This window comes from Eleginops maclovinus, chromosome 15 (assembly GCF_036324505.1).
Source record: "Eleginops maclovinus isolate JMC-PN-2008 ecotype Puerto Natales chromosome 15, JC_Emac_rtc_rv5, whole genome shotgun sequence".
Classification (NCBI taxonomy): Eukaryota; Metazoa; Chordata; class Actinopteri; order Perciformes; family Eleginopidae; genus Eleginops; species Eleginops maclovinus.
Window position 1 is genome coordinate 701,946 of NC_086363.1, and position 13,444 is coordinate 715,389.

A 13,444-nucleotide genomic window follows, 5' to 3' on the forward strand; every position below is an offset into this window, starting at 1 on the left:
ATCAAACCAAAACGCAGAAATGAGTGGATTTGTTGGGGACTTTTTTCAGTGACGGGTTAACCCACGTTTGCTTTATTCAAACCTTGGTCCATTTTCTTCCATTTCAAAGTTTCTGTTTGGCAGGCGCTTCACCTATTGGGTGTTATAGTTTTTAAACCTGTCTCAGCAAGTGGATTTCCAAAGTGTTCCCGGGATGAACTGAATCTGAGGACTCCCCCGAGGGGAACAAAATCCATCTCAAAACTAATGGTACGTTCTGTGGTGAGCTGAGGTGTTTAATGGAGTAAAACATGCAGAGCTTCTTCCGTCAGGTCAGATGAAGACACTCATCACGCCATTAAAAAGACTACAGGCATTTTAAAGGCAGTGAAGACTTTCAATATGACGCGCTACCCTGAATGATTTCCTAATCTGAATCAGGAAAAAAGTGATTTGTTTTTTTTACGAAATAGTCGGGAATTCCAACAAAGTCTAAATTTGGAAAAAAATCTGAAGTTTGAAAAGCAAAAACAATTGGGGGACAAAATGGTGAATTTAAGATGATTTAGGGCCACATGAATCAGGAGTTAGACAAATGAGAAAATAGGGGGACAACAGTCAGATATTTGAAGAGAGTCAGACATTTTAGGACCAAGAGATCATTTTGAAGAGAAGGTTGAAAGTAGGCGCATAGATTCACACCTAAATATGAGCCTTCAGAACAGTACAGCTTCCACTAGTGAGCATCTGCTGGGGACTGATTTCTGTTGCGGATTGATTACGATCTGGTGCTTTAGTGAGTATTTGAGAGGGACTTTTGTTATCAGGGGAAATAAAGAGGAAACAGACTCAGTGCAAAGCCTGCTCACAAGTTTTTCCCACGCACTTATCTCCGTTTGATTTAATCTTCATCACATTTCCATCTCGAGGGGGAGGGTCCATAAGAGAGGGACACACCGCCTGTCCAAATTAGTCGAAAAACTGAATTACTCACGAGTGGCCTTTTCAATTCACGACCCATCTACCCAACACTGTGTGTGTGTGTGTGTGTGTGTGTGTGTGTTACTGTGTGGGGGCTAAGCTAATGGGCACACACACTGATGGATGGCCCCATTTCAGGAACTACAGCACACACTCAAACACACACATAACCAGATGTGGTCGCAGAGGGTTTGGGTTCCAAGAGGTTAGTGAAGGGAGGAAGATTCGTTTCTGAATCTGGAAATCTGGAAATCAAACGGGAAGAATGGAAATGGATTTGTGTTACCTGGTTGGGGATATGCAGGTTGAAGTCCAGTCCACACACAAACTCTGAGTGATGCTCCACAGTCTCCAGGAGAGGAGGGTTCATACTGAAGTCCCAGAACCTGCACACACACACACACACACACACACACACACACACACTTTACATTTATATCACATTTCATGTCATTACTTCAAGAAAAAGAAGTAGAGACTAAGCGACCAGATGTGTGTAGAGGTCTAACATCTGTTTATACGTCTTTCTTCGAGAATGAACCGCTAACAGAACATGTGATTGACAGGACGTGTTACCACAGGCTACGAACTGAAGTCCTCCAACACCCCGGCAGCGTGCTTAACATAACAATAAAAAGAAGTAGAGATGCTAGAAAGTTGCAGGAATAAGAGAACAGGGGAGGGAAGATTTAAAGAGCAGTGGATGGGGAAAAGAAAGCCATTTAGAGAATGAGATTAAGAAAGGAGATGAATGAAGAAGTGAGGGAGGAAGGAGAGCGAGAGACTGAAGTGGAAGGAACACAGAGCCAATAAAACACCAGACGTCAGGCCGCAGCGGCCAATCAGACTAATTGAAAGAATGTGTGTGTGTGTGTGTGTGTGTGTGTGTGTGTGTGTGCGCCAAAGCCCTGACGCAGCAAACACTCCCTCCAGACTCATCCACTTTGCAAATGTAATTAAATCATCTTCAGAGGGAACACTGCAGACCCCATTGGGCTCCATTAGGCCCATTTTAATACTGAACACACACACACACACACACACACACACACACACACACACACACAATGAGTGAGTGGTGTCTGGGGAAGGTATTGAGAGATATTATATATTGAGTGAGTTGTTAGTGTAAATCACTCCTCATACTCACTTTCCACATATGTACAAGTGTGTGCGTGTGTGTGTGTGCGTGTGTGTGTGTGTGTGTGTGTGTGTGTGTGTGTGTGTGTGTGTGTGTGTGTGTGTGTGTGTGTGTGTGTGTGTGTGTGTGTGTGTGTGTGTGTGTGTGTGTGTGTGTGTGTGTGTGTGTGTGTGTGTGTGTGAGTGAGTGAGTGAGTGAGTGAGTGTGTGTGTGTGTGTGTGTGTGTGTGTGTGTGTGTGTGTGTGTGTGTGTGTTGAACAGTACTGCAGTATACATTAGCTTTCTTAATGCCCGTTCCAATGAGCCGTTTCTTCGCTCAACTGTCAGCTAAAATAAACAAACTTTTTTTGAGAAAAAAAAGTTCATCAGTATTAAAAAAAGTACTTTAAAGAGTCCTCTCCTGCTGATGTTCAGGTGTATATCAGTATGTAGAGTCTCTACTTTAAAGAGTCCTCTCCTGCTGATGTTCAGGTGTATATCAGTATGTAGTGTCTCTACTTTAAAGAGTCCTCTCCTGCTGATGTTCAGGTGTATATCAGTATGTAGAGTCTCTACTTTAAAGAGTCCTCTCCTGCTGATGTTCAGGTGTATATCAGTATGTAGAGTCTCTACTTTAAAGAGTCCTCTCCTGCTGATGTTCAGGTGTATATCAGTATGTAGTGTCTCTACTTTAAAGAGTCCTCTCCTGCTGATGTTCAGGTGTATATCAGTATGTAGAGTCTCTACTTTAAAGAGTCCTCTCCTGCTGATGTTCAGGTGTATATCAGTATGTAGAGTCTCTACTTTAAAGAGTCCTCTCCTGCTGATGTTCAGCTGTATATCAGTATGTAGTGTCTCTACTTTAAAGAGTCCTCTTCATCCAGTAAACCCCACGCTCATTCAGAGGTATAAAGCCAGAAGCTGAATCCAGTCCATAACTCACGTCAGCGCAGTAATGAAGTGCTGCAGCAATAAAGAAAATAATGCATTTCTGTCACAGCGCTGCATTCGGTGCATTAAGAGTCCGGGTAATAATGCTGCAGCTAAGAGCCTCTGTAGCCCTGATTGGCCAACAACATTTGAACTAATAACCACCAGTAAGTGAGTCGACAGAATGAAGAATACCGCCCAAAAAGCTTCAGCGTTTATTTCAGCTCTGCAGGAGAGAGGGTGGGTTCGAGTGTCAGATTGTGATTTAGATTATAGGTTTAGGTGACGCGAGTGTGTGTGGAACCAGATGTCGGTCCCGGACAAACACACCATGTTATTTGTCTAAATGAGGCGCTCTCTTTTGTCTGCAGTTTTCCCGGTACAGGTAATTATTTGGGCCTCCATTGTGTTCGCTGCTGTTCACCTGTCAGCTCTGTATGTGCGTCCTAAGAGTCATTAGAGAAAGAAAGTAAAGCGGGTCGGCATGAAACTCAAAACCAGAGCAAAGGTAAAGACAGCGATGGGATCCGCGTGTCATTGATGCCATTAATTTAAACAGGAAATTAATGTCAGGAGCGGAGATGCTGTTATCTAAAGCAAACAGGAAGCTGCTGCTACACAAGCGTGGCCTCGTGAGTCAGTCTCATGACCACTTAATGTTCTAACATACGATAAGGACTCTCATTGAGCTGGATCTCATTGTGAAGCGTTACCGGATATCCCTGTTGCATAGAACCGGAAGGGAAAGACAGCTCTGCCGTCACAAAGGAGAGTATTCTATACAGTAAGTCCTCGGAAGTGAGCAACACAATGCTGGATGCGATCAGCCATCGCCTTCAAAACTAACCAATTGTTTTCTGATCTGTAACCTGTACTGTTTCTGCCCGAAAACGTAGAATGAATGTCACAAAAATGACTCGAAATGTCAGCATTTTTTTGTAGGATCATCAGTCAGCATTCAGCAGCCATGGACTTAGCTACAGGCTAATGCTAACATGATAAAATGCTAATGTGAAGTAAGAAAAAAAAGATTCAACTTTATTGTCATTGCACAGAGTACAAGTACTAGGACAACGAAATGCGGTCTCTGCATTTGACCCATCCTAGTGTTAGGAGCAGTGGGCTGCCATTATGTACGGCGCCCGGGGAGCAGTGTAGGTAACCAGTGTCTTGCTCAGGGACACCACGGTGGCACTCGGTCTTTCGGGGACTTGAACTGGTGACCTTCCAGTTCCCAGGCCAACCCCCTATGGACTTCGCCACCACCGCCCTAAGTAGCTGGAATGCTAACAATTTGCTACATTTTGCGTTAGCATGCTAAGGAATGCTCGTTAGCACTTGCCATGTGGGGTCAACTAAAGCTTAATGTGTGTCTTGAAGTCTTCCAATAAAAGACTGGAAACAAAAGGATTCAAATGAAGTTTAGTGCAGACAAATCCTGGATTCTCACACCTGTGATTAGTTAGTAGAGGTGTGTGTTCTCCTGCTGTAGTTTGCTTTGTGGTTTTAGTGCAGATAGAAAATAAACAGCTAACTTTAAACCTCAGAAAGGTGTGGAGAAACATTGATGAACCAAAGAGTAAATCACAAAGCTGATGGCGTCTGAGCACGCATGGTTTCCCTCCAGAACGTCCAATAAAAACAGCAGTGTGTGTGTGTGTGTGTGTGTGTGTGTGTGTGTGTGTATGTATGTGTATGTGTACGTGTGTGTGTGTGTGTGTACATGTATTTGCATATGAATGTATGTGCGTTCAGGACGATTTGGGTTTGCCCACAAGAGGAACTATAGAACAGGTGTGTGTGAGTTTACACAGTGAACACACCAACAGGTGGATGTGGGGGGAGGGGGGGTTATAATGGATGATTGACAGCTACATTTAATTATGTTTTAGTGGCAAAATGATGACGCAAGTCCTCAAACCTCAACAAAAAATCTGTATGACGAAAAAGGTTAGAAAAATGACCCTTGTCTTTGAGTGCGTTCTTCATTTAACATTTCCCTCTACCTTTAAGAACATATTGTCCTTTACTATAAGTAAATGAACCCAGTGTACACTACTCACTCAGAAGCACACAGACACAGTTAGAGAGTAGTGTCACAGAGTATATAGATAAAAGATGATTCATAAATGGAGACGGTGGAGACCAAAAACGGAGCTAAAACAGAGGAAATTAAACGTCAGGTGTTCTGGTAAATGTGTGAATGCTCTCTGATTGGAACAGGAAACACTTTGCTGTGGCAGCTTCATCATTTCAAATGCCTTAAAGCTAAATGGTAAAAGACGTGAAACATGAAGACTTTTCCCAGCGTGTTTCATCAGAAAATCCCCGGATTGTGATTTATTTTAAAAGCGTTCTCGATAAATTATAAACTGTATCGTTAATTTAATCTTCCTCTCTCCTGTCTCTGAGATAACCCTTCATTCATTAGCTGTTGCTGCGATAACACACCGGGTTCACTTCATCTTATCAGAAAGTGTGTGTGTGTGTGTGTGTGTGTGTGTGTGTGTGTGTGTGTGTGTGTGTGTGTGTGTGTGTGTGTGTGTGTGGTTCCTCCTAAGCAACACATCGGTTTGCTTTGAATTTAACAATCTATCCACTGAGGGTCATCTTTTCTATGTGTGTTCCAGTGTGTGTGTGTGTGATGTGTGTGTGTGTGTGTGGAGTCTTCGTGTTGTAGATGGCTAAAACCTTCATGTGTTTAATGGAATAAATCAAATCGAAACGATAATGATGAAATATGTTTAGAATATATTGATTCATCTGAACAAAATCAAAGCCAGAAAAAAACTTCCAAGAGGGTTTTAAATTATTTATGTTAAATTTCATTCTTGTAAGACAGCACTGTGCAGGAGAGGTACAAGCAGCACATAGATAAAGAGTTCTACACTGTAGTTATTCATATTATCTCAAATCTGAGCAGAATTTGCACATTAATTACACGCAGAAACTCCTTCCTGCCTTCAGCGATAACTCTGAATAGCGAACCTCTCACAGCTCCAGAGTTTCTCTTCTGCTAACTGGACTTCTGTACATTTGACATCTGTAACTATTTGATAGACATTGAATCTAAATAATTTCCCACTTCTATCTTGTGTTAGCTGTAGTTTAGCTTATATTTTTAGTTCTGTTTTTTATTTCAGATGTTTTTATCATTCTTTATTTTCTACTTGTTATTTCTCATTATGCTTCAACGGAAACATTTCCCAGTTTGGGATCAAAACAGTTGAACAATAATAATGATAATAAAAAACATGAAATATCTAAAACAGTAGGAAGATACGTATACATCTAATGCAGACTTGAAATATGGAAAGTGGACTGCTACTTGGAGAGGTCCCAGTTCACCTCCTAGGCCCTGCTGTGGTGCCCTTGAGCAAGGCACCGGACACCTCCAATCCCCCCCTCCCCATTGCTCCCCGGGCGCTGCACGATAGCTGCCCACTGCTCCTAGTACTAGGATGGGTTAAATGCAGAGGACTAATTTCACTGTGTGTGCTCTGCTGTGTGCATGCATGTGACTAATAAAGAGGGTTTCATCCTCCGATTCTTCTTCTTCTAGTCCTACCTGAATATTAAAAATAACCTGCACGATAATTATTACAGTGCGTTAGATTCATCCCATGAATTTCACAAGAGTCGAGTTCAAAATAAAAGTACAACTTTTTTTTATAAGTTTCAAGTCTTAGCTGTTAAACAAATAATAATAATAATCAAGATATTAGATTTAATCATCCTAAATTGAACAAGTTAAACAAATAAATACAATTAAATGAACAGTAAATATTTCCAACTATCTGAGAAAAATGATGAACAATTAAAACACTTGAGGCATAATATTTGCAAAAAGTGTTTAAAACTAAGCAGTAAAACTACAAATGATGGTGCAATTTACAAAGATCTATATTTATAACCAAAATGTGCAATCATGCATGAGTTAAAAGTGGTTCAAATAGATGATTCAGCAACTTTTAGGGAGCAATAAGTCCTGAAAACCACCAGAGAGACAGAGAGAGAGATAATGAAGCAGCATACTCTCATTAAACACACAGAGGCAGCCTGTGTTAACTCTCCTCTCAGCTCTCTCTCTTTTCTCACACACCAGTTCACTTTATCACATCATCATCACCGTGTCCTTCCTCATTACCGCTGCTACCGCGACACTGCTCGTCCACTTTGGCCGGTAATAGAAAGAACAGCAGAGTAAGCAGAAAGAGGACTTCATGCTGCAGCCGTTTAACCTCAAGAGAAGTTGCTTTAAACGTGACCACATGTCCATAACATACTATAAAACAACACATGAATGCTTTACTTTAACTGACGCATAAATGTTCTGACTGTATGCACCTTGTTCATTAAACACGCTACAACGACCCAGAACTCAAACACGCTGCAGCTTCAGAAAGGATGCAGATACAGAAGCTCAAATCAGAACTCATGCAGAAACATCTGCAGCAGCTCTTCAACACATGCAGAAACATCTGCAGCAGCTCTTCAACACATGCAGAAACATCTGCAGCAGCTCTTCAACACATGCAGAAACATCTGCATCTGTAGCAGCTCTTCAACACATGCAGGAACATCTGCAGCAGCTCTTCAACACATGCAGAAACATCTGCAGCAGCTCTTCAACACATGCAGAAACATCTGCAGCAGCTCTTCAACACATGCAGAAACATCTGCAGCAGCTCTTCAACACATGCAGAAACATCTGCAGCAGCTCTTCAACATCTGCAGCCTCTAGAGAACATTCAGCAGAGGAAACATGAGCAGTTTACTAAAAGCTGCAGAAACCAAACGCTGCAAGAAGCTCCAACACAACGGAGACCAGGGGACACTAAAGAGAGACGCACACAGCTGGAGACCAGGGGACACTAAAGAGAGACGCACACAGCTGGAGACCAGGGGACATTAAAGAGAGACACACACAGCTGGAGACCAGGGGACACTAAAGAGAGACGCAGACAGCTGGAGACCAGGGGACATTAAAGAGAGACACACACAGCTGGAGACCAGGGGACACTAAAGAGAGACGCACACAGCTGGAGACCAGGGGACATTAAAGAGAGACACACACAGCTGGAGACCAGGGGACACTAAAGAGAGACGCACACAGCTGGAGACCAGGGGACACTAAAGAGAGACGCACACAGCTGGAGACCAGGGGACACTAAAGAGAGACGCACACAGCTGGAGACCAGGGGACACTAAAGAGAGACGCACACAGCTGGAGACCAGGGGACACTAAAGAGAGACGCACACAGCTGGAGACCAGGGGACACTAAAGAGAGACGCACACAGCTGGAGACCAGGGGACACTAAAGAGAGACGCACACAGCTGGAGACCAGGGGACACTAAAGAGAGACGCACACACCTGGAGACCAGGGGACACTAAAGAGTGACGCACACAGCTGGAGACCAGGGGACACTAAAGAGAGACGCACACAGCTGGAGACCAGGGGACACTAAAGAGAGACGCACAAAGCTGGAGACCAGGGGACACTAAAGAGAGACGCACACAGCTGGAGACCAGGGGACACTAAAGAGAGATGCACACAGCTGGAGACCAGGGGACACTAAAGAGAGACGCACACAGCTGGAGACCAGGGGACACTAAAGAGAGACGCACACAGCTGGAGACCAGGGGACACTAAAGAGAGACGCACACAGCTGGAGACCAGGGGACACTAAAGAGAGACGCACACAGCTGGAGACCAGGGGACACTAAAGAGAGACGCACAGAGCTGGAGACCAGGGGACACTAAAGAGAGACGCACACAGCTGGAGACCAGGGGACACTAAAGAGAGACGCACACAGCTGGGACTGGACCGCTCATAAGGTTAGCTACGTTAGCGAGCTAGCTTCCAGCAGATCTGCAGTGACATCAGAAGGAGTCATGTGATCACATTTTTAGAATAAGACCAGAAAACATTTCAGGAGAACAACTACAGATCAAAGTGCATTAAGACAGAAAGAAGTAATGAAAGATCTTACCGGACAGTGAAGTCGTAAGAGCAGGACGCCAACACCGTCTTACTGAACGGAGAGAACTGCAGGAAGAGGAATACAAAACACTATGAATTTGAATTACCAAAACAGAACGAAGGTCACTTGAGTATTCATAACTGAAGTAGGAGAGTAAAAAGAGATCTGCTTTGAGCGGAAATACCATGATTTAAAAAGACTACCTTAGAAGTCCCCTTAAGGAGCCTCTGCTCATGTTCAGGTGTTTATCATTTCAACAAGTCAAAATCTGGAGAAATCTCAGAGAAAAACTCAAATTATGAAACAAATGATGAGGAAAAGTTCAAAATTAGGAGAAGAAATTAAAATCTTGATAAAATTCAAATGATTAACAAAGAAAATTGAAAAAAGTGAAATTATGATAAAATTCTAGTTCTTAGAAAGAAGTTTAAAAATAAGCAAAAATCTGTGAAACAAAAAGTGACGCCTGGAAAATAAAGCTGAAATCTGGAGAACGAGAAAGAAAAATCTCCTAAATTATGAAGATTTTAAGAAAGTGAAATTCTAGGAAAACTTTCAAATTCTGAGAAAAAATCATTCTGAAGTAAAACTCAAATTCTGAGGTCACATTCCAAAAGACGTCAAATTCTAAGAAAAAAGTGAATTATTGAAAGAAGGCAAATTATGAGGTAAAATGAAAACTCTGAGAAGTTGTGAAGAGAAACTCCCTCTGGAGGGAACAGGGATTTTAGCCTTTGCAGAGCCTCCACATGCACTGAAAACCCATAGAACCACAGGAGAGTGAACACCACAGAAGAAGAACAGGGCCTCTTTAAAAGCACATCTGAAGCAGAAACCTGCAGTTTGTTTGTGCTTGTGAAATGTTCCAGTTCCTGCCGAGCAACACAGTTTCATTCAGAGCTGATTTGATGTTCTGCAGCTGCAGGCTGACCCTCATCTCGTAAAAAGGCGTCTGAATGTTTAAAAAGCTGGATTTTCCTTTCCTTTTTTTTTACATCAAAGTGGGAAATGTCTGCAGGCAGGACGAGCGCAGCTTCAGTCTTCTGCTCAGCAGTTTGAGCCCTCAGAGAGACGTTTCTCCGACTGTCTGCTGAGCACCTTTAAATTACTCCACTCCTGCATTTGTTCCACCTCTGCGCCTCGGACTGCTTCCCCTCTCCTGCAGATTTAAAACCAGCCTCGTTTAACACACCGCTGCTTTCTCTCTCTTACTCTGTCAGGTAAATGCACTTTATGGGAATCATCAGCATTAGCATTTGATAGCATAGCAAAATGACAAGAGCCAGAGTAAAATCCTGTGAGGGATTTCCTGACAGTGCCTTTTGATGGGAAAAAATCAAACATTGACTTTATTTACTACTATTATTATTATTGTTATTATTATTATTATTATTATTATTATTATTATTATTGTTGTTGTTGTTGTTGTTGTTGTTGTTGTTTTTATTATTTTATTTTATTATTTTTATTATTTTATTGTTTTTATTATTATTTTATTATTTTATTATTTTATTATTATTATTATTGTTGTTTTTATTATTATTATTATTGTTGTTTTTATTATTTTATTTTATTATTATTTGATTTTGATTCATTTTTTATATAATTGAATGCATTACTGTATGTTTCGTGATAATAAAAAGTGAAGCATTGACCTATTTGTATTTTTTTTGTTATTCTTGTTGATGTTATTAACATGTTTATGATGTTATTAAATGAATGCTTGTATTTAAAGGTTATTTTTTATTAAACTTTAAATCCCTATTAGATTTTGTTTCGCTTGAGATAATGACTTTCATATTTCTCTTGTATTTAGAGTCTGACTGATACTGGAGTTTGAAGATCAATCAGACCTAGAATGCCTTTGTTTACATACTGTATATAAACTGCCTGGCCAAAAAAAAGGTCACACACTCAACCGGGTTCAGGTCTGGACTCTGGGGGGGCCTCATGCTCCCTGAACCACTCTTTCACAATCTGAGCCCGATGGATCCCTAACCCTAACCCTCCTCTGCCCCCACAGTCTGGTGACCTCTCTTTTGGCCCGGCAGTGTATTCAAACAATCTATAGACATGGATCCCTTTAATGTCAGAACTTCTTTATTTGTATTACAAAATATCAATCTTTCAGAAACGTGAAACATCGATTTTTACTAATAGAAGTCTCTCTGTTCTCCTGCTGATCACCTCCTGTCTGCTTCCTCCGTAAATCAATACAAGCAGACAGATTTGCAAACACACACACACCCACACCCACACCCACACCCACACCCACACCCACACACACACACACACACACACACACACACACACACACACACACACACACACTGACTGAGTCGATGATCTGGATTGATTAGTGACACCTGTCCTGAAAAACCCAGCATGAGCAAAACAGTTCCTTGATTGGGTGAACTCAGGTGTGTGTGTGTGTGTGTGTGTGTATGTGTGTGTGTGTGTGTGTGTGTGTGTGTGTGTGTGTGTGTGTGTGTGTGTGTGTGTGTGTGTGTATTCATGACGTCAATGTGTGTGTGTCGGTGTGTGTGAGGTGACGTTTCTAATCTTGGTAAGTGGGATATGTTTGGGAACCCCTCTGCAGCTATTGTTCTCGCTCACACTCGTGTGTGTCTGTGTGTCTGTGTGTGTGTCTGTGTGTGTGTGTGTGTGTGTGTCTCTGTGTGTGTAATCTTATTAGGTCCATTTAAGTGGGTGTTTTGATGCTGTCAGGCCCTGAACTGCATCTCACTATCACACACACACTTGTGTTGTCTATTCTGAGAACAAAGTGGTGTTACAACCCATTTGACAGAGCATGTGACTGAAACAAGGCGGTGTGTGTGTGTGTGTGTGTGTGTGTGTGTGTGTGTGTGTGTGTGTGTGTACCTTGACTCTGCGGATGGCGTAGGTGTGTCCCAGCAGTTGATTGACAGGCTGTCGTACGTTCCTCAGGTCCCACACACACACACTGCAGTCCACCGAGCCTGTGGCCATGATATTCTGCACACACACACACACACACACACACACACACACACACACACACACACACACACACACACACACACACACACACTTCAGCATCATCAACAGACCCCATTATTTTAAAACTAAATGTCTTAACATAAACCTGTGGGCGGGTACCTGGTCATATTTGCACCAATCACAGCTCAGGATTTCTGCCTTGTGCGCTGGGACGGCCAATCGGCACGCAGCACTCTTTACGTCCCAAATTCTGAGCGTCCCGTCTCCTGAAATCAAACAGAGAGAGAGAGAGAGATTCATTTTATACATTTCTAGATGTTTTCTTTTGTTGTCATTGCACATTCTTCTTTATTGTATAAATATATTTACTCGATTTATTTTGCACTTTTATTTTTGCAGTACAACCACAGCCCATACTGGCGGCATCTTAGCATCGTGCTGCCCTGCTCAACGGCACTGAGGCTCCAATAACAGAGGTTTTGGGGAAGGAGGTGAAATAGAGGTAATTACAGAGGACCTAATGAGGAGGTGAGAGGGACAGAGGGGGACGAGAAGAAGACCAGGAATTTAAATTTCATCCAATTTGCAGAACGGAAAATAAAAATATATAAAGAGGATGAAGAGAGAGGCAGGTTAATGGAGGGGAACACGGCCGCAAATTAGTCACGCTTTAATTTTACACTCTTCTTGTGTGTGTGTGTGTGTGTGTGTGTGTGTGTGTGTGTGTGTGTGTGTGTGTGTGTGTGTGTGTGTGTGTGTGTGTGTGTGTGTGTGTGTGTGTGTGTGTGTGTGTGTGTTTTCACGGTCATAGGTGGAGGGTCTGCCAGCACTGCGACAGTCATAAAGCAGAACCTCCACCCTCCTCCTCCTTGTTGATTTCCCAGCAGCAGCTTCTGAGAGCTTTATTCAAACTGTGCCAAAGTCAGTGAACGCCTCGTTATGATTCAAACAAACAAGCAACTAAAGAAACCAGTCTGGTATTATTGTTTAACTTGAGCATCATAGATGGAAATCAAAAGGGATCAGTTCAGTTTTTCTTTCTGCTGCGCCGGCCGGCTCTGTCGTGATTGGTCAACTGCTTAGAGATGTCCCGCCTCTTAGCCTATCAAGTGCAACGTGAGTGTTGTCACTATGTCCCCTGAAGTAATCAAAGGAGTACAATGGAGGCGTTTCAGGCCGGGGCGAGTGTGTGTGAGAGAAGGGATTTTAACCTCTGCAGACCATTTACATGCACTAATGAAGTTCTTATTCTTGTTAGTAGTTGTAGATCTACTAAACTTTCTCTTTAATACGTAAAATGATCCTTATTTTAGCACTGCACATAAACTGCCAGCTTTTCTAAACTAAAGCTAAATTGGATTTTGAATAATAAAGGTGTGTTTGTTCCAAAAACACACACAACAAAGTATGATGTTCGTGTCACTACCTGCGAGCCGCCAACAGAATGAGCTCAATGGGATTAAGT

At 42.4% G+C, this 13,444-nt stretch overlaps 1 protein-coding gene across 3 annotated transcripts in view; it reads right to left on the bottom strand.

Annotated features, from left to right (window-relative positions):
• The window catches only part of pex7 (peroxisomal biogenesis factor 7), a 35,479-nt gene that overhangs the window by 7,654 nt on the left and 14,381 nt on the right, over positions 1-13,444 (bottom strand). The window contains exons 7-11 of one of the 3 annotated variants that reach the window (XM_063902131.1): positions 12,139-12,245; positions 11,881-11,994; positions 9,007-9,062; positions 1,247-1,346; positions 866-939 (exon numbers count right to left, since the gene is read on the bottom strand). In XM_063902131.1, the coding sequence (XP_063758201.1) occupies positions 866-939; positions 1,247-1,346; positions 9,007-9,062; positions 11,881-11,994; positions 12,139-12,245 (451 nt within the window). Of the gene's footprint in view, positions 1-865; positions 940-1,246; positions 1,347-9,006; positions 9,063-9,454; positions 10,157-11,880; positions 11,995-12,138; positions 12,246-13,444 lie in introns of those variants that run through there. The other 2 variants (XM_063902132.1, XM_063902133.1) reach the window with 2 other exon arrangements.